The sequence below is a fragment of the Bos taurus genome, chromosome 4, assembly GCF_002263795.3.
Source record: "Bos taurus isolate L1 Dominette 01449 registration number 42190680 breed Hereford chromosome 4, ARS-UCD2.0, whole genome shotgun sequence".
Taxonomy (NCBI): domain Eukaryota; kingdom Metazoa; phylum Chordata; class Mammalia; order Artiodactyla; family Bovidae; genus Bos; species Bos taurus.
The window spans coordinates 51282946-51304511 of NC_037331.1; the positions used below are offsets into that span (position 1 = coordinate 51282946).

The window sequence follows — 21566 nt, forward strand, 5'->3', positions numbered from 1 at the left end:
GTATTTTGAACTGGCCTGAAAACTTGCTCTGACTAATCATGTTACAATTCTGATCCCCCAGCACATCAACCTGGAGGAAACCTTACTGTGTTGGGCTTCATACTGGGATCCATGATGCTGCAGCTGCTGAGAACGCCGGTAACAGCCATCTCCAGCTTTCAGGGCCTGCTTAAACAGCTTCTCTGCTTCAGCAATGGTTGTTGCTTCTTCTTCAGCCAAGAGAATATAAGCAGTTGCACACCTGTCCATGCAGATAATAGCCACCATCAATTACAAATCCAGGGACATTGTAGTAGCTGTAGGAGTGCATGCAGAAGGGCAGGAGTTACACCAGAACATGCAGAGTGCCCAACTGGTTCATGCACCCCTGTTTGCAGTTGTTGACATAAAATAATGGTACGAAAGAAATGTCTGTGTTTTAGCTTGAAAGGGACGATGAGTAGTGTTAGGAGCATGGGGCTTACATATGGACTCTGCCCCTTATTAGTGTGTCCCTTTGGGCGAGTTATTACTCTGCCTCCCTGATGGAGAACATGGAATCTACTTGTTCACGGCATTGTTGTGAAGGTTAAGTAAGGTGATGCATGAAAAGTGCTCAGTACAGTAGTAGCCAGCATGTGGTACATGCTCAACAATGTCATTAATGATGGCAATGGTAATAGCTGTTGTTAAACATCTCCTTCTGACACTCAGTTAGAAATACCAGAAAGTTTACTTCTATTTACTACACACAGATTCTCTTTAGTCTTAGGATTTATTCAGAATGAGAAATTCATTAAACCAAGTAAGTTGTTTCACAAGCAGTGCTTCAGCATCTCATTACAGTTAGCACTGGTTTCCTATGTCAGAGAAGAAGCCTAGAAGAACCTACAGGTAGAGGTTATTTCAGAAGAGCTCAAAATTTGATTCAGCCTCAGTAGCAAGCAAGAGTTAAATTTCATACCTTTAACAATAATAGCTACCACCTGATGCTTACTATATATTAAGGACTGTACCAGGCACTTAACATATATCATCTCATTTAATCCTTTCAACAACCTCTAACGTAGAAAGTCAGAAAGGATAAATAGTTAACTAATGAACAAGGGGAACTCTTGAAAATTTAAACCTTCCAAATGGTAGAAGAACAACTCAACTGCCAAAGAAAGGGAATGTGATAAGGAAATGGTGAGGCCAGAGCAGACCACACAGGTCCTGATCTATAACATCCCTTGGCTTTCTCCACTGCCTCTCTCGTGGTCATTTCCCTATTTATCAGAGCCTCCATCAGACCACAAGAGAGAAAAACAGAAAGGGAAACCAAATGTTACTTCTACTATTCATAAACTAAAATAGCCAGCTAGGAAACAGAGGCTGAATTCATGAGTAATATGAGATTTGGGGTTACTCATTAACCTCAGCCTTGAGGAGGGGTCTTTTAATTCTTTAGCCAATCCCTCTAATTTCAGGCAGGACTGATCAATAGGGCTTTAAACTGAATGTGGTGAGGTAGGGAGGAAAAATGCCCAGGGAAAAAAAAGTTGTAAAACCAATTACTGCGGAAGGCAGCACATATGACTTGGAGAGAATAATCATGATGCTGAAACTGCCCAGTAACTCACTGGAGAAAATAAGTGGGTTGGGCAATCAGGAAGCAATACTTCATGCTTTAGGTGCTGACACATGAATATGGGTCCAGGGTTATAAAGTGAAAATTGAGATTATAATACTGAGTGGTAGACACAATATCAGAGGAATTAGCTATAAGATTACAGTTGGTGGGCTGGGAACTCAAGACAGGTTGGGGCTAGCTTGCTTGCTTTGTTTATTTATATTGCAAATAGCACTCTTAGGAGGAGAGGCAGAGTAGCACTACTGGCCAAGAAAGCATACATCTATGTGGAGACTCATGAATCTGGGGTAGAAACATGCTAAGAGTTTATGAGTGAAGGAGAAAGGAAAGAGCAGTAGAAGTGCTAATGGTTGGTGGGGACAGAACAGACTGCTCAGCTCAATGGGAGATAGAGATGATGTGTCCTTGTCACAACACAATACACATACAGAAGCAAGAAAGTATGGTGATGGGGGTGTCAACCATCCAGATATCTGCTAGAATATGTCTCATTTGGTTAGAAGGAGGGCACTTAACAGGTTCTTGACTTACTTTGGTAACAATTTTATCTCCCAGATGGTAGAGGAAGCAATTAGGGGAACTTCAACTCTGGACCTAATTCTGACCAAGAAGAAAAAAATAGTTGGTGAAATGAAAATTGATAGGAACATTCAGAGAGTTACTATGTCATTTCAGAGTTTAGGATAGTAAAAGAAGGTAAGGTGGACTTCAAAAAATTCAAAGAAAAGAGGCATGATTCAATGGCATGAGATGCAGAAGGCAAATGGTTTAAGAGGGTTGGCAGCTTCCAAATGTCTAATCACAACTGCAATCACAAATGATCCTCTCGGGAAGAAAAGAGGGGTGACAAGTAACCACTATGGCTGCACAGAGGTCGCTCACAAGATCATATTTTTAAAGGACATGTAAAAAAAGATGGAAAGAAGGTATGTGATGAAGGGCTATAAGAGAGTGAAATGAGCTTATAAGAATGTCAGGAGAGCTGCAACTTCACATTAGCTGAAGCTCGCAAAACAAAATAAAGGCAAAACGGAAAATGCTAAAGACAACCATCTATTCCCTGTATTCATATTATGTTTAAGGCCCTGTAACCACCCCAACTTCTCCAAAACCATGACAATATAAATAAGGAAAAAAGACAAACAACACAACAACGTCAAAACGAGGAAAGTTTATAGTTCGTAGCAACAGATAGTAAAGAGAAAACAAAACTCTCTAACTCCTATTTTCTTCCTGGTTTCTCCATCAGGAAGAATGACTGTCAGACTGACAAAGGGAGAAGAAATTAAACTCTAAAATGAATTAAAAAGATGTAAGATAGCACATAACTGATCTATGCTAAATGAATTACTATACTGGGATGGGCAAATCCCAGAAAGCCAACAGATCTTGTAGGCAGCCCATGGAATTGCTCTCTGCGGATTGTCAAGAAATCACAAACAATGGAAAGGTACTAGAAGATGAAATGACAAATGTAGTAAAAATGTTCAAAAAGGGGAAGAAGGCAGACTTCCCAAACTACAGAACAATTTGGTTCTGATTTGGAAAGATATTCTAATGGATTATTAAAGGGATAGTTTCTAGGCATTTTGAAAAGAAAGTAGTGAATGCTGGAAGCTAGCTTAAATTCACTAAGAATAAATAAATCAGGCTGTGTTAACCTAATGTACTCTAATGGATTTACTGCACATTAAAGATCCATAGCTACAAGTAGTATCTCAAAACGCAGAAATACAGGCTGAATCATGGTGTAACTAGGTGGCTTAGTAATTGGTTGTACAATAAAACCCAAAGAACGATGGTTTGTGAAAACATGACTCTAGAGCGTGGTTTCTATATGTAGCGTCACAGGGTTCTTTCCCTGGTCCTGCCACTTTTATCAGAAACATGGATGACACATAGAACGTAGGCATATCAAATTTACAGATGACAAGAAACTGGAAAATAAATATGTTGCATGACAGAATCAGAAACCAAATAGATCAACAGGTTACACTGGCAGGATTTCCAACTCTCAAGTGAATCTTTTCACTAAGACCTCTGAAGATTCTGTAACCTTCTTCAGAAAAATCATAAAATAGTTTAACAATGACCACTTGGCAGGGAGAGTGCTGAGGTGATTCAAGCACCAGATGGGTGTTTGAGTTACATGACCTTTAAGGCCTCTGCCAACCCTGAGCTTTTATGACTCCAGTTTTAAGAATCTCTCATTTTCTGAGATCTCCAGACAAGAGTTTCCAGCCTTCCTTGGTGACCCACAGAATGTTTAACAACACTAAGGACATCATTTCCTCCTTGTCTTGACCTTGTAATATTTTTAAAGTGTAATTTCTTCACTTTATGTTTTTACTATGTTTCCTCCCCAGTAGAAGTTCTACCTAGAAAATCTGATGGCACAAATGAGCACTGTATGTCTGGAAAAATGTCCCTGTCATAATGTGTTAGGTATGAAAGCACTGTATTTATTTTATGTCCACACAGTATTCCACAGCTAGCCCTTAAATGATTTAATTTAGGACCATAGCAAAGCCACTAAATTTTTCTCTAAAATGACTAAAACTACCTTCACATGGATGTCCTTTAAATTTTTTTTAAATAAATTAATGCCCCCAAAATAATCCTCAAATTCAAATACATAGTTTAGTGTAAGTATCCCATGAATGGCAACTGAAAACATTCAGCAAAGCAAGATTTCCCCCCACTTACTCATTTATCTCTAAGGCTTCGTGGGCAGCAGAAATCCTAGCTTGGGGGTTTCTCTCTCTCCAGGCTTTCTGCATTACTATTTTAGAAAAAGAGAGATGAAGTCAATATATATGCTCAGGAAGATTCAGTACAAGAGCTAAATTAATAGCTTTTTTTGAATTACAAAAGAAGAGTTCACTTACCAAGTGGGTTAGCCCAAAACTCTAAAGTCAAACAAATACATTCGAATTTGCTATTCCATTGTCCTTCAACAGCTGATTTAAAATCTTTCTTAGGCTCATAAAACTAGAGACCTAATATCTTATATACTAACCCATAGTCTATAATCATAGAGACTTAATTAAGATTTCTTAATCTGGGAGACATGACCTTTCATTCTGTCTCAACCAAAGATTTAGTTAGCTTCATATAAGATCTATATTTCTTAATATAGAAAGTAAATTTAAAGTAAGTAAATCCAACTTTGGTATACGTTTTAAAAATAACATTTTCAATTATAATGAGGGGACTCATGTCTGCAATAACACTTCATGGCAATAAAGCTTTATTTAAGTAGCAACTTTCTGTGTCTTACTGGTCAATCTCCAATTTAATATTTTATTCATCAGGGTTTTTGTAGAGCAGACATTCTAAAAGTAGTCACTTTGATCTCTAAAACAAACAAAAAGCCCTCCCACTCAGTAACTATCTAAAGGATTTTCCATACTTGCATCTGCAGGACGCAGATGGTCCGAGTCACAGGTAAAGAAGGTCTGATGGTCCTGGGCAGAGAGATTCATGTCATAGTAAGTCAGAGGCTCTCGTCCAGTCACCCAAGTGTACCTGTAAAAGAGAAGTAAAATGATCAGACACTTCTGAGAGAGGAAAGCAAGACCTACAAAATATTAAGCTGCATAGGTGTTGAACTATAACCCATTAACTAAGTACTACTGCCAATAAATTAAAAACAAAATAATCATGCTAGTCTCCTTTTAGGAAGTATATCAGCAGAAAAACAGTTTAAAAATTCTGCTATATTTTTGTCTTAAAATTTTAGTAGCACTAGCTAATGAAAACCTTCCCTAATTAGTATTATGCATAGAGATTTCCCCAAAGCTATGAAAATTCTGATTTGCCTACTTACTCTACAAAATTAAATTCTAACATTACTTCTGGGGCATCTTTATAACCATGTTCCAGGTAAGCTACAAAATATTTTGACTTTATAATATATAATGAAAAAATAACTGTAATAGAAAAATCTCTAAAAACAACAGGTTTGTATGTTATTCTAAGTTCAAAGCTAAAATATTTATAAAACAGAAAAATCAAAATATTTGAGCATCAAAAAATGGAAGCACTAAACAGACTGTTTTAAATGACCCCTAAATGAACCTACAAAAACATCTACTGCTGTCTTTGCCCTCTGAACTAGACCCATTAATTTTCCAAGCTGGCAAAATGCTTACCGATTATATTCAGCACCCCTAAATAAATTAAGTGGATTTCGCCATACTTTGCATTCTGCAACAAAGAGAATGTGAAAATGTTACACATAAGTTCAGAGACACTACAAGCTAATTAATTCAGCAAAACACCCTTCCTGGCCATTTGATAAGATAATTTTATTCTCTATCTTCTACATGGGAAGCAATGTGGAAAAACTCTGGGTAGTTAATCAGGAAATGTAGCTTAGGCACCAGGACTTCGGAAAGTTTCCCTTAATCTCTCTGGACTGAAGTTTCCTCATTTGTTAAATCAAGGCACATGCCAAAATCAGCTAGTTCATTACTTCCATAGTCACTTCAAGAGATCCAAATACATTCTATAAATTTATTTCTAAATGATAGGTAGAGGCAAAACTACTTTCTATAACTCTAAAATATATCTTACAGTGTCTATCTATGTAACAAGCTAAATTTAAGCTCCAGAGTACAATGTGCAAAGAACCTCAGGCTCTTAATTAGGGCCTATTCTAATATTGATTTTGTGATAATTCACCAGGTTGCTTTTATACTGCTGGAAAGGAGTGGCAAGAAAATTAATACTAAAGCTACCATCACTATAGGGAGACATGTTATGAAAAAAATTGTTTTCAAATACTTTACCATGGTTTACTTATGCAGAAACAGGTAATTAATCATCATACTAATATCATAATGATAACATGTACTAATAGATTATACATTTTGTTATACAAGAACCACAGGCAGAACCATAGGACTTTAATTTAGAAAAGTAAACCATTAGCTTTTTAAGACAGTTATAGTAAATGTGTGACTAATAAGCTGCAATTCTTTTAAAATAGTCTATGATTAAGACTTTCTACTGATTCAGAATGCTATTAATATTTCTTTGGATGAATAATTTTTTATTAGAAAATAAAATCAGTTAACAGTATTTAAAAACCCATGTGTGCTGTCAGCCAAAAAAACACACCCAAAGACAAAGAGACACAAAAGTGAGCAATTATTGCAGAAACTGAAAGAACATTAAAGGCCATGAATGATTCATTAAGACTCTACCCTCAGTCCTGTTACATTCAATATCATCCATCCATTCATTCACCTATCCATCCATCCAATATATGAATACATTAACTGAGCACCCAGTGGGTCAAACAAATGCATAAGCCATGGGTTACAATACAGCGTGAAAATGGGGGAAAACATAAAGCACTACGGGAACACCGTGTGCAATCTCAATACATTTTTTAAAAACAGCGAATGAAAGGTGTATACATAACAGGAAGTCGTGTCCTTATTTTAAAAAAATAAATTTATCTTTAAATTAGGGCAAGATCCCACCTGAAATTTACTTTACGTTTGGAAACAATGGTCCTAAATTTTTTGTCACTTAGCTTAACTTGCCATTTAAGAAATGATCTTTGCTAAGTTAGTTTAGCATTACTGAATTTTGTTCTTGAGAAACTGAAATTCAATGGCTGTCATTTCATATGAAACTAATTAGAAAGTTACACTTCCCTTAAGTAAATGCTTTTTTTCCAGACATGAAGCTCCTTAGTGGGGTCACTAACGTACTTCAAATTATGGCTTGAAACAACTGGTGAGCCAAACAACCATGATCTCAGTACTTATAGCTTCTACAGCTCTGAGGTCCCCACAGCTCCCAATCCCTCCTAAGATGATGTCTTTTAAGATTCCAAATCTCTTCTTAAATCTTCTGAAAGCTTCATGAATATTATAAGGTTTGTATTTAACATATAATAAACAGGCATACAAATCTGTATTCAATGATGGTCATTTCTAACATTATTTACAATAAATAGGGACATTTGTACAAGCCTCTCCCCTAACAAATTTCATCTGAAATATCAGTAAAAAAGTTATGGCAAAAATTTTGCCTCCATCGAAGACATGATATTGCCTGGAAGGATAAGTGCTATTCAAATATCAGTTGACAAATTATAAAGAAAATTATCTTTCATTAAAATTTTAACTCTATTATGCATTTGATGCAAATGAAATTATTTCTAAATAAAAATAACCCCAAAGAGAAAGGGTGTGTATAATTAAAGCTTTACTTAGCAGTATTTAAAGATGCCATCTTTATTTAGGAAGTGCCAAGATATAGCCAGCAGGGGGTGCTGCAAACATTTTGAAATATTGTTTTTATGACTTCAAGAGTACTGATCTTAAAAAAAAATCATTGTTACTATTAGTGTCATACATATGGTCTGTATGCAGTTTCTTCAGCTACTTCTAAAACTTAGAAATGAGTATATGAGCAACTGTAACAGATGTTAAATGTTCTGAATGAGAACAAACGTGATGAGGAAATATATAAGAAATGTCTTCATGAGCTGCATCCTTCAAGTTGAGGGTGTGGAGAAGGTACAATTTTCTTTTAAGAAATAAACAATCTATAGGTTTAATATGAACACGTGTAAAATTTCTCTTCAAATTAGCTTAGAGCTACATTCATTTCTTCTTTGCTGCTATGTATCATGATTTTATCTTTACTACAAAAACTCTCTTTTCTGGAATCATTCTAGGGAACATACCCCATAAATTTCTGATGTTTTCATGATATAGACAAAGGTTGTAAATGCCAAAATTATCATAATATGAAGATTTAAGTCAAGAAATTAAACTCAGGTCTTCAGCGGATAAAAGTTTTTCTTTATGAGGCCTACTTTCTTATCTTGTATCTTTGGGAAATAAATTTCTTATTTACATCTGAATTAAAACTTTACCTCCAAAAGGTATTTGCATTATCCATCAATATCAACAATTTTAGTGCTCTTTAGAAGCACTAAAGCTTGACTGGGACTCATCAAGGGCTTGCTAACATCATTAATAGTTGAAAATATGTCCCTGATATACTTAACCATGCCCTCTCTGGTTCCATCTGTACCAACTCACAGAGAAGTCTCCACCTACAACTGCTGACTGAAATGTTCAGACCTCACCAAGCAAGCTAGAATGCAATTCAAGAGAAAGAAAATCACTAAATATTGGGAAAGCACTTGTTTAGTTCCAGAAGTCTGGAGAAAAGATTCCATTCATCCATAGGATGATAATAAATTTCTGTGTGAGAGATAAAGAACATAAAAAATAATGCCTACTACTTTCAAGGACTTATAAAATGCTCAAATCTTTTTTTCAGTCTTCCCGCTCACCATTCCCTACCACAACTTTCCATCTCAGCGGATACTTATTTCCTGTCTTTTCATATCCACCCCCAAACATGCCCCCCCACACCCCACCCCAGTTACTCACTGGACTAAGGGTTTAAGCGCTAATAGAATGGCTATTACGCCTTAGTCCTTGCAGGAAGTCCTAGGTCCCTGCCCCGCCCCCCAAAAAAAGATACATTTTATGATCTGCTAAGTCCCTTCAGTCCTGTCTGACTCTGTGTGACCCCAGAGACCGCAGCCCACTAGACTTCCCCGTCCCTGGGATTCTCCAGGCAAGAACACTGGAGTGGGTTGCCATTTCCTTCTCCAGTGCATGAAAGTGAAAAGTGAAAGTGAAGTTGCTCAGTCCTGTCTGACTCTTCACAACCCCATGGACTGCAGCCTACCAGGCTCCTCAGCCCATAGGATTTTCCAGGCAAGAGTACTGGAGTGGGGTGCCATTGCCTTCTCCATTTTATGACCTAGACACACTTATACATTGGTAGAAAAAGAAAAAGATACCTAACTACTATCTGGTATCCATATGAAGAAGTTCTTATAAAAGGAGTAAATATACTGAGAGAACATGATCACAGTCCTCAAGTAAAAAGAGAACTTAATTCTTGGGAAAAACCAAAAGACTCTAAAGTCATAGGGCTTTTTATCATCATATGGAAGAAAATATTTTTCTATATCCAATTTTTTTAACTCTGGAAACTTTTTTCTCCTAAAATTAAAATATAGACATAGAAAGAATCCCCACTCCTAGGACTTTCAAATATACAACTAATTTATAGTCTAGGAAGATGTACTATACTAAAATTTACCACCTCGTCCCTGGATCCAAAATGTAATGATGACAGTAATACTATTATAGTACAAATGGCAGCAATAGCAACTTTGTCATAGCTATAAGCTTGATTTTCATTGAGCCTTTCTATAAAAAAGCTTAAAGCTCAAGTCATCTATATTCCTTACATAAGCTAGTGAGGGTCACAGAGTAGGCCCTTTTTATACAAGTAAAGGGTAAAGCATAAAGGGTAAAAGCTACATAATTTCCCCAAGGAAAAGTAAGTGAGATTATGACCTGGTATCCAGCCTGCCTAACAATTACCTACAATATACAACAGACCTGTTACCCTGCAACATCATATTTTAAAAATCCTGTGACTTTATCAATTACTTTTTCTACTAGAGAAACAGTTTTGGAAGTCCTCTAGGGAAATATTAGGCACTTGAAAATAATACTTTAAAATATTTTAGTTCCAAAGTACAATGGAGAAGGGCTCTAAATAATGTTCCATCAGATATATTATGACAATCAAGATTAACCTCAAGTTAGTCAATTTCTAACATGTGATTCTGCATTTATTTATTAGCTCTGCTATATCAGAAATGAATACTCAGTGAATACAAGCCCATCTTAAGCAATCATTAAGAGTAACAAAATATCCATTTTCTTAAATAATTAAGCTTTAATTGTTTTCATAACTTTTTGAAATAATTATTTTGAAAAGAATACTAGAAGTAAAGGCACAAAGTATTAATAATATATAGGTAGCATTCAATTCAACAAATATATTACCCTTTCAAATTATTTTATGGAATGAGAAAGGTGCAAATAATTATGAGTTTTAAGATCATTTTTATTGACCTGCTTTATTCAAGACAGTGTATAACTTTCTTTAAGAATATTGCTAAAATGGCTAACCTCTGTGTCTCTCATACATTTATCATTGGTCATTTCTGATCTAAGTCAATCAATTCTATCAAATAATATGAAGACCATAAAATATTTAATAAGTAAATATTCACCAGGGGCCAAACGTGTTTTTGAGGAATTTTCACCAGTCAACTGGAGAGCTAATCTATCCTAGAACACACATTTTTAATGGCTAAAGACTTCAAAAGATGTAATAAGCATTGCCTAAGAGAATCACTTTCAACACTTAATAGATTTTGGCAAGTATAAACTGAGTTTCCCCTGATTGAGGTTATTAAAGAGCAATTCTAAAGGCTCTGGACATATAGCAACTTGAAATTTTGCTAATGGATATATTTGAAATGCAAGCTCTGAAAGGCCTGGTCTTAGGATATATATTTACAATCTATGAGTTTCTTCATCTCCATTGCTTTTCTTTAATTTGTTACCTGTATTAAACCAGTGCTTGAACTGCCTATAGTGATGTAATGAACCTTAATTAAGAATTCCAGGTGAAATTCTTAGTAAAAGTTTTATATAAAAATGGATATGATATGGACTTCCCTAGTGGCTCAGTAGTAAAGAATCCACCTGCCAATGCAAGAGATACAGGTTCAATCCCTGCGTCGGGAAAACCCCCTGGAAAAGGAAATGGCAATCCAATCCAGTGTTCTTGTCTGGAGAATCCCATGGACAAAGGAGCCTGGCAGGTTACAGTCCATAGAGTCAAAAAAGATATGATATACATTTATCTTAAAGTGAGAGTAAAATGAGATGACTTACAACATTATGCCAAATGACTATAACCAGAGTTTGTCTAAAGATCCAGTTCTATGCAAGAGGCTATTAACATATCTCAGAGAATTTAATTTTTGGAGAAGGAAATGGCATCCCACTCCAGTGTTCTTGCCTGGAGAATCCCATGGATGGAGAAGCCTGGTAGGCTGCAGTCCATGGGTTCGCACAGAGTCGGACACAACTGAAACGACTTAGCAGCAGCAGAGAATTTACACTTGACTTTGGCAAGGATAATTCTTATGTGATGGAGCACCCTGCACTTTTGTAAATATCTTGAAGAAGATGAACACTGCAAACCTTTGTCTTTGAGGCATCTTATTTGAGAACAGGGCAAATTATCAAACAGATATTCCCATAAACCCAAATTCAGAATGTTCTTAGACCCTGAGAATCCCTTGCCTTAAGATAGGAGAAGGTGGACACATTTTAAATCCCTATGCATCATCAATTCATAAGTTAAGCCGAATTAAGCAATGGCAGCAAGAGTAAGTGTAAATACACACTGGATGCCATTAATAATTTTTATATTGATTGCATGTTAAAATGAAAATATTTAGACATATTTGTTTAAAGAAAATACACATTTCACTTGTACATTTTTATTATTCTGATTATTAAAATGCTAAAATTACACTTGTAGTTAGCATTATATTTCCATGAGACAGTGCTCACTTAGAGATTTAGTTGGGTATGTAGTTTTGTGCAGCTAGGTCATTTGGAAAAAGGATGAAAGTAAACCATCTGAATTATTCAAAAGAACATGCCAAATCATGAAAGAGGAGACAGGAATAAATATATTCAGCTTTCCTTTGTATAATTCTGATCACAGGTTATTAATTGTGTTATTAGATGTAATGAATTTTTAAAAATGGCAACAGGAAACATGGTGATGTGGAAAATACATCAGCAGGGTTTATCAGAAATTGTGTATCTGTGACAAAAAAAGCCATTTAGCTCCCAAATAAATTGAGACAAGTGAAATGTTCACAAATGCTAACCTAAGCCAAACAATCAGAAATTTGGCTAGATTAAGAAGCTGTATTATTAATTACACATTTCTGCTCTAGTCCATAAACAAAGATCACTACAAATTTTGAGAGGATTTGCACTTGGGCCAATTTACACAGATCCAAATGTTAAACAGCATATGAACAGTCTGTCCTATAACAATCACTTCCCATTTTTCCACTGCAAATTATTCTTAGTAGACCAGGTCTTTCAGCTTTTAATAAAACAAATGATTCTTTAAGGAAAGAGCTATACTATGAGTTTTCATATAGTCCAATGCTTATATAAGTCCTATTCTCTGTTTTAGCTTTTTCAATGATTTTTTCAAATAAGGAATACTATTTAACTGCCTTTGCCAATGTTCATGGGACTTAGTTAGCCATGTTTATTTCATGTAATATTCAGCCAAGAAACATCTTGTGATGATTCTTTTATTAAAGCAACAGTAATTTTGTTATTAAGGCAGTATAAATTTTGAAACAAATTCCTCCATTTTAATAAAATATATTAATTACTCTCAGCTTTGGATCTTCTTTTTCCTTTATACTTAACTGAAACCAGACAATGAAGTAGACAATGATTAAGGGTAAAGATATAGAGAGACAACATACTTTTATACAATAGCATTTTTCTTGTTCAAAAATAAAAATCACAACAAGAAAAGAGACGTGAGAAATGGTATTAGTCCCATGTTATCTGGCATTTCCATAACAACATTTATGTGTGTTGAGCTGAGTTAGTGAAATAGTAGAAACCGAAATGTCAAGAAGAAGCGGTCTGAGGGAGCCCTAAACATACTAGGAGAAAGTAATTTCTGTTTTCCTAAATGTAATTATTTGAATACTGTTATGAAATCAAATCATAGATGCTGTATCTGTTATAGGAGATGAATAGAAATATTGAATGCATAGTAGTAGACATTCAGCCAATACTAGAGGAAGAGAATTAATAATAATACTTAAAAGCTCAATATTAGTGAGGTAAAAACTCAGTACAATTAAAACTGGGAATTTCCATGATCATTATTGTAGAATATATTTTTATAAAGGACTGTAATTTTCCCTTTAAAAGCTGCTACTAAGCTTCCCTTTACAAGCACTAAGAGTAGCATCAAGATTTATATAATGCATAAGATTTGTTCCAGGCACCCACAGAGAGGGGGAGAGAGAGAGAGAGAGAGAGCAAAGTAACAGTGACAATAAGGAGAGTATAAACTCTTTGTCACATTAAGGAATGATGTCAAGAGATTTAAATTAGGTAGAAAGAATTTTAATGAAAATAAAAACACATTCACAATAAAAATGTCCTTAAATGAGGCTGCTTTCTGTAAATCTATTAATTTTCTACAATGTTCTGTGTCATCCGAAGACTACAGTAACTTGGGTCAGGCAGGGTACATTTAACCTGCAGGGTCTTCCAACAGATGCAAAGTGATGGTGATTATCCACACTGCTTATGTGACAATGACTGCAGGATCAAGATTCCTCACTAGAATAATATGCCACCCATGTAAGAATAGTCGGTCAACGTGGTATTTTACTTTGCTCAGATCTCTTTCTGTTTCTTTCACAAAATGGATGAGTTTATAAAGTCCCAGACAATTTTGTTACCTCAGTGGTACCATCTCTCACACATGTACCCTTTAGAATGAAATAAATATGTACCCAGAGGTGCCCATTACCATGGTGGGCTGGCAAAGGGTATATTATTAATAAAAGATCATTGAATCAACATCAGATATTATATATATATATATGTATATATATGTACATGTGTGTGTGTGCGTGTGTATGTGCTGTGTGCTCAGTTGCTCATTCATGTCTGACTCTTTGTGATCTCATGAACTACAGGCCACTGGGCTCCTCTGTCCATGAGATTTCCCTGGCAAGAATAGTGGAGTGGGTTGCCATGCCCTCCTCCAGGGGATCTTCCCAAGCCAAGGATCGAACTCGAGCCTCTTGCATCTCCAGCACTGGCAGGCAGGTTCTTTACCACACAGCCACCTGGGAAGCCCACATACATATATACATATAGTTGTTGTTTACTCCTGAGTCGTGTCTGACTCTTTTGCAACCCCCTGAACTGTAGCCCACCAGGTTCCTCTGTTCATGGGATTTTCCAGGCAAGAATATTGGAGTGGTTGCCATCTCCTTCTCCATACACACACACACACACACAATGCTCATTGATGCCTATCACCTGGCTAGACAGTTATGAAATATTGAATGAGTTATTTTAGGGAGGAAAGAAAAAAAGATCTAACTTAGTTCTTTTATCTCTTCTTCAACCTTCAAGTCTCAGAACTGGTACCATCTCCTTCAAGAAGCAAACTTCTTCCCCTAGTTTGGATTGGGAACCCCTCCTTTGTACTCCATAGTGTTGCATGTTTCCCTCATATGATCATAGCACTGAACACTGTTTCCTTCAACAGACACAAGAGTTCGATGGGGGCAAGGACTCTGGCATTATTTTTAAACCAGGCCAGGTTCACATTAGAGATTTGGGAAATGTTTATTGAATTGATAAAGAGACCAATCTAGGAAATTATATTCATCCCTCTTCTTTTATGAGGGGAGAAATTACAGGCCTTGTATGTCCTCATTCTTTCATCTACCGAGTTTCAATGATAAAGTAGAGACTATTCAAAATGCTAGAGATACTATGATTAAGCAGGAAGGTTAAAAAATTCATTATAATTTAGTAAATGTTGCTAAAAGTAAACATATTATGAGTCAACAAAGGTGTAGAGATAGTGCACAGCCTCTCAAAGAGGGTTTCCCTGGAGGTAGCATTTGAGTTGGGTTGTGTGGCTCAGTGGTAAAGAATCCACCTACCAATGCAGGAGACGTGGGTTCAATCCCTGGATCGGAAAGATCCCCTGGAGGAGGAAATGGCAGCCCACTCCAGTATTCTTGCCTAGAGAATCCCATGGACAGAGGAGCCTGGCAGGCTACAGTCCAGCAAAGAGTCGGAAGCGACTGAGCACAGCACATGTGAAAGATAAGCAAGCACAGAAAGAGGGCAAACAGGCTTCTGGGCAGAGGGTTGTGAGAAAAAAAGGCATGTTCAAAAAATGAAAAGGACAGGGAAAAGACTGTGACAGAATTCAAGACTGGCAATAGAGAAGCAGCTTGCGTGAGGGCTCAGTTGCTTCAGTTGTGTCTGACTCTGCAACCCCATGGACTGTAGCCCACCAGACTCCTCTGTTCATGGGATTCTCCAGGCAAGAATACAGCAGTGTGTTGCCATTTCCTTCTCTAGGGAAAACTGCCCAACGCAGGGACTGAACCCAGGTCCCCTGCATTGCAGGCAGCTTCTTTACCAACTGAGCCACCAGGGAAGAAAAAGTCAAATTAAACAAGATACCTATTTCCTTTACCTGGGATGCTTACACTCAGCTTCTCTGGCAGAAGTTGTCAACTCCTTGGGAAAATAAACTGCATTTTTCTTTGAAGTCTAATATTTAAATAACAACATTCTTACTGTTTTATAGTGATAATAATGTAGTAAAAGTAAGTAAATATTGCAAACTGAAGGACTTTCCATACCTGAGACACTTTGCCTGTTGGAATCTGAGTCCCCGTTACTGGAATTAGAATTGTTGGAGGAATTGTTGTCAACCCCTCCCAGAAGGGGGCGCAAGTGGCTTACTGAGACTTGTTCAATGAATGATGTTCCATACTTGCGAAAATACCACCATTCAAATATCTAGAACAGAAAAATAGTAAGCATGATTACGGTCCTGTTACCAGCTATAATTTTGTACATACTCATAAAATACGTTGTATCTACTAATTATACCCACCTTAAATTAAATACTGGTTTAAACATATTTATTCCAAAAAAATTGTTTAATTCTAAAAATTAAGAAATTCTTGGCAGCAGCAAATACCATTTACATTTTAACTTCTCAGTGTTGTTTTATCCACTTAATACTGGCTTTTAAGGAAAATTTATATACCCAGTCATGGTAAAATAACATTGTTAAGAGCTGCTCATTATTACTTTCCTCCAAATTTATATAATATTGATAATAAAATCACCACAGCTGAAAAGCAACTCCAGAAATAAATACAAAGAAGCTAGTATTAAAAGTGTGGCTTATGAAATATTCCAATATTTGGCATTTTATATTCTGATAAAGCCATACCTGCATAAGATTTTTAAGACAGCAAAATTCCATTAAAAAAAAAAACCAGCATCTCCTTAGAGAAATCCAGCTTTACAAGAAGAGTAATAGTTATCCCATTTCATGGTACTCTGGCACCCAAATGCTGAGAGATTCAGTAATGTCTGCCAGCTGAGATGTGCTTTATAAACACTAGTATCTGTTGTACACCATTAACATTTCCTAGCTCACAAGCCTACCAGTAATGTGCTGTTTGCAAAGAAGAAAAGAAATAACTTTCATTAAAAGAGGAGAGAAGTAATGATGCTCACATGACTAGACTGAAATCAGGACTCCTAAGCAAGGGGGAAGCAAGTGACCTCCCGCAATTTCTCCCACCTGCCCCACCTCCCCTACACCACTGTCTGAAGCTGCTCTCCCCACATCCTTTCCTGGCCTCCCTGTCTGATTTTGAATCTGTTCCATAAGCAGTCACAAATCATTACAGAGAAGAAATTTAAAAATCAACTATATCCCAGAGTCTCCTAAGAACTATACTTTTATAATATAGAATGTGGAACTACATAAAATTAACTACCTTTATCCTTACTTATTTCATAAAAACAAGATGATGCCTCTCATCCTTTCATTTCAGTCTAAATGTCACCTCCTCAGAGCTCTTTCCTAGTCACCAGATCTACAGTCAGCTTCTCTTGCCTCTCTCAAAAGCACCCTGCTTTTCTTCTTGGCAGCATTTATGACATTTGTTTAATATCTACATGTCCCACTAGAGTAAGAGTTTTGAGAGAGTAAAAAACATGTTTTGTTCATGATTGTATATCCAGGATTTGATAAATACTTCATGAACGAATGCAAAAAACAAGTCCTATATAATCAATGAAGCCAAAAGTTTGTTTTTTGAAAAGTTAACAAAAGTGACAAACCTTTAGCTAGACTGGCCTCCCAAAACAGAGGACTTAATGTTTTTAACGCATGAAAGAAGGGAAAAGTTAAGTTCTCTGTAATAGACTTTGGGCTATCATTTAAAAATTGGTATTTCTCTATTTTGTTCTACCAAAAATTCCTTTAAAAGACAGAAAGAACACCTACAAATGACCAGAAGGAACTATCAATCAAACCAAATGTTTGCAATGCTATAACAGGAGAACTTGATTTAATGCCAAGGAGTTACCCCTTCTAACTCTATGAGTTTTCACATGTTAAGTCATTTAAGTAATCTGACTGGGCAGACAGGAAGAATATGATATAAAAGCTAGGAAGGGATAGGTCTAGTCTATAATGTAGGAACAGGAGGAATAAGAGAGTTGTTTGAAGAAAGAACAGCATTCAAGAATGGTAAATTTACGAACCATAGATTCAGAAGGGAGTTTGTAACCTTAAGTGAGTTATTTTATCTATTTTAATACCAGTTTCTTCAACTATCAAGTGTAAATCACATTTGTTATTTATCCTTGAGTGTCCTTAATTTCACACTCATGTAAATCACCCAGATCCAAACCCCATGTAAAAGACTCAGTTCAGTGCTTGCTGTATAGTTGGTTCTCAAAAGTAACAGCAAAGCTATTATTTATCACACTGATGCTGTGCATACCTCCTACAGGCAGCACAGCTCACATACTGCTATGATGCACTCCTCTTGTTACTCTATAGTTTAGGCTAATACAGCATATTGTCTGTTACTAAATGGTTGGCTGAAAGCCCTTGTAATCATTGTGAAAAAGGAGGCTGCTTACCATTTGGTCCTGACCACCCCCCCACCCAAAAAAAAAAAAAAAAGATTTTGGCTTTGCCTTTACTGAAGAGAAGGAAGGCTCCAAAGGACCCAGAACAATGGTCACAGAACTAGCAATGGCTTTCAATCACTTGTGGGAAAGAGCTTTCTTTGCCCCAAGACTCTGCCTTTTATATTATGCTGCTTGGGCACCTGCCAGGCCTTCATTTATTCAGTAGCACAGCACTAAACGCTCCATAACAAGCATAGGCTGTGCTCCAGGGTCACAGAGCACAGATAGGGCCCCTGACACTACCAATCCATGCCACAGGCCCACAATGCCTCTCACACTCTGCTCCCATCACACACACACACAAAACCCCACTTTGCGACTCTTTAGGATCTCTCAGTTTATCCAGCCAAATCAGAGAACCCCAGCACTAAAAGGAACCCTCAAGGCCCATGAACAGTTTCATTTAGAATGCATGAGGGCAACATGTTAAGGTAGTCCAAAGTCACAAAGCTAACTCAGTAGCTATTTAACCTGAAGTCTCAGTTCTTGTGCCACTAATCTTACTAGGGCCCTAAAACAAGACATCTTTTTATAAATCTCTTGCTCATTTTAACAGATTTACCTGTCATTTTCGTTTTCAAATCTTCACTTCCAAATGCCCTCCTCTTCTACTGTCTCTTTGCCTTCTTAGCTATCAAACATAATCCAGAAGTCTATCAAATGGGACTGGATAATACATCCCAAGGTAAAAATGCTTCATATTAATGGAGTATTTGCATTATAATAGGAGACAGACCTTCCACCCAGTATTTCTAATGCAAAAATAACAGACTTAATGAAGACTGGGTTATTCATGCAACTGTTTGGATGGCAAAGGAGGATCTTCTCAAGCCTGTCCTATTAGAGCTGTAGATGTGGCTTCTTACCCAATACAGACCTTTATACTGGTATCTACAATACCATGGGACAGGCACTCCAATATGAATTAAACAAACAGCTACTAAAAGGAAGTGGGACAGGACTTAAAGCCTTCTTAAACTTCAAACCAAAACCTCTAATCTGGGGTCTTAGCACCAATGATCTGTCCCATATCCTGAAAAACAGCAAGCTTGGGCCAGAACCTCACAGTATTTTTAAAAAGCTGCACAGATACAAATGGGCAGATGGTGTTATTTAACACACACATATTTGGTGTCACTTTGAATTATTCTCCCTGGTGCATAACCTACAATGTAAACAGCAAAGCTCTCATAAACAAATTTAGATTTTAAAATTAGCCCTTAGACATGCTAGTAGCTTAATGGAATTGCCATTGTGGAACAAAACAGTTTTTAAATCTGACAAGTAACCATAAAATTAAAATATACATTTACACATTTCATAGTCTTTTAAAATGCAATCTGCCTACACCAAGAATTATACAGATCAAGTAAGATGAGAACTAAAAAGCACCAATTAGATTTGTCATTTGGGAAGTCAATAAGACCCTACAATCCTGCTGAAAGGTAAAGGCCCTAATATATTGAAAGACAGCAAGGTTGTGTGTCTTAGTTGGTACTCTTGATTCTCAGTAATATAATGTGTAAAATAAAGTCACTCAGTTAATGTTGGATGGATGGATTGTTGAAAACTGAATGGAGAGACGGCTGAAAGGTTGAATGGATGGATGATAAGGGTTGGTCTGGTGACTTATGGGATACTGTCTAAATAAAGAGCAGGACCAATGAGAGGTTTTGTGTTCATTTTGTTAGTTATAAAAAAGAGAGACCTATACATATTTGTTGGAAAGGAAAGAATCAAGTGGAATGAGAGAAACTGAAGTGCAAAAGAGTACAAATGACCAAGAGGCAGGACACCAAGAGCCCAGGAAGAACACTTACCCTGCCTCAGAAAGGTAACTTAGCATTTCTTCCTCTACGACAGGATGAATGGGAAGCATGAGTGCACAGACAAATAAATTTTATTTGGGAAATAGGGAGTGAGATGAGCTGTTTCACAGGTAAGAAGGCAACAAACGGATGTAAAGTAGGTGACAGTTATCTTAGTGGAGATGCAGGTAAGGGTTATCATCTGAGAATAAGGGAAGCAGGGGTGGAATTGGGAATGTGAGGATCAAAGCAATGGTTTGGATCTATACCTTGCAGGACCGAAGGGCCATTGCTATACTCCGGACCCAGATCACACTTAAAACAAAGACTCATTTGTCAGGAACCCAATTTCCTAGGCCTTGTAACCTTCTCCATTACTGTTGGATCAAGGAGCCCTGCAGCTGCAGGCTGGGAGTGGAGATTCAGGTTTGCAGCTGACCTAAGATGCAAACACCTCATTTTCACCTGCAGGGAAGGAACAAAAGTCTGGCAAAGAGTAAACAAATAAGGCCCTTTCATCTGTCTTGCATACCTAAAAGCTGAATCTTTCCTAAAGATGCCTAGATTCTTCCTATCCATTAAGAACTCCCCTTCTTGAATTGCATGTTTTGCATATATAACACTTCTTTCTCTTCACTTATTGGGACTTTCCTATCTTACTCAAAAATGCTTCAAGATTTCCACAGAGAAGCACCATAATGATTCCACACCAATTCCATTAAACCCATGGGAAACACAAAGATGTCACAGCCTGAAATTGGCTATGTGCTTCCCAAGGATTAAAGTAGATGATGATATCACAGGATAGATACAGCTATGGTAGAGAATGAAGAGGAAATATGAAACTCTGGCAGTCTACTCTCAAATAGACTGCAAAATTGACACCTGCTCTAAGTCTTCAGAAATACATCTGGTGGTAAACAGATTTTTGGCAAGAGGCGATCTTCTAGGCTTAAAGAAGATAAACCAAGGCAGTTGGCATGGGTTATAGTAATATCTGAAACCTTTTTAGAAGTTTCCTGTTAGAATTCTCAAGTAGATCCTTTTCTCTGTACCACTGACTCTTTCAAAGTCCCTCCCAATTCCTCATGACGATTTTCTTTCTTTCTTTTAAACACTCCTGGCTCCTTCCTATTTTGTTTAGAAATACTGAAGAACTATGGTACAGGACTGGAGAAGGCAATGGTACTCCACTCCAGCATCTTGCCTGGAAAATCCCATGGATGGAGGAGCCTGGTGGGCTATAGTCCATGGGGTCACTAAGAGTAGGACACGACTGAAGTGACTTAGCAGCAGCATGGTACAGGACTTGGTCTCCTGCTTCCTTGACCTCAGCCAATCGCCCCACCAGCCATCTGTTCCCCTAACCAGTTGAGGGGGGATATGTAAAGAACTTGTCTT

At 37.0% G+C, this 21566-nt stretch overlaps 1 protein-coding gene across 10 annotated transcripts in view; it reads right to left on the reverse strand.

The window, feature by feature from the left end:
* The window catches only part of ST7 (suppression of tumorigenicity 7), a 268694-nt gene that overhangs the window by 95127 nt on the left and 152001 nt on the right, over positions 1–21566 (reverse strand). For 8 of the 10 annotated variants that reach the window (XR_009494113.1, XM_005205387.5, XM_005205386.5 and 5 more), the window contains exons 3-8: positions 15993–16152; positions 5767–5821; positions 5025–5140; positions 4319–4394; positions 2144–2212; positions 87–241 (exon numbers count right to left, since the gene is read on the reverse strand). Coding sequence is in view for 9 of the 10 variants with exons in the window: in XM_005205387.5 (XP_005205444.1) it covers positions 87–241; positions 2144–2212; positions 4319–4394; positions 5025–5140; positions 5767–5821; positions 15993–16152 (631 nt within the window). In the remaining variant the exon portion in view is untranslated. The remainder of the gene's footprint in view (positions 1–86; positions 242–2143; positions 2213–4318; positions 4395–5024; positions 5141–5766; positions 5822–15992; positions 16153–21566) is intronic. The other 2 variants (NM_173961.3, XM_005205388.5) reach the window with 1 other exon arrangement.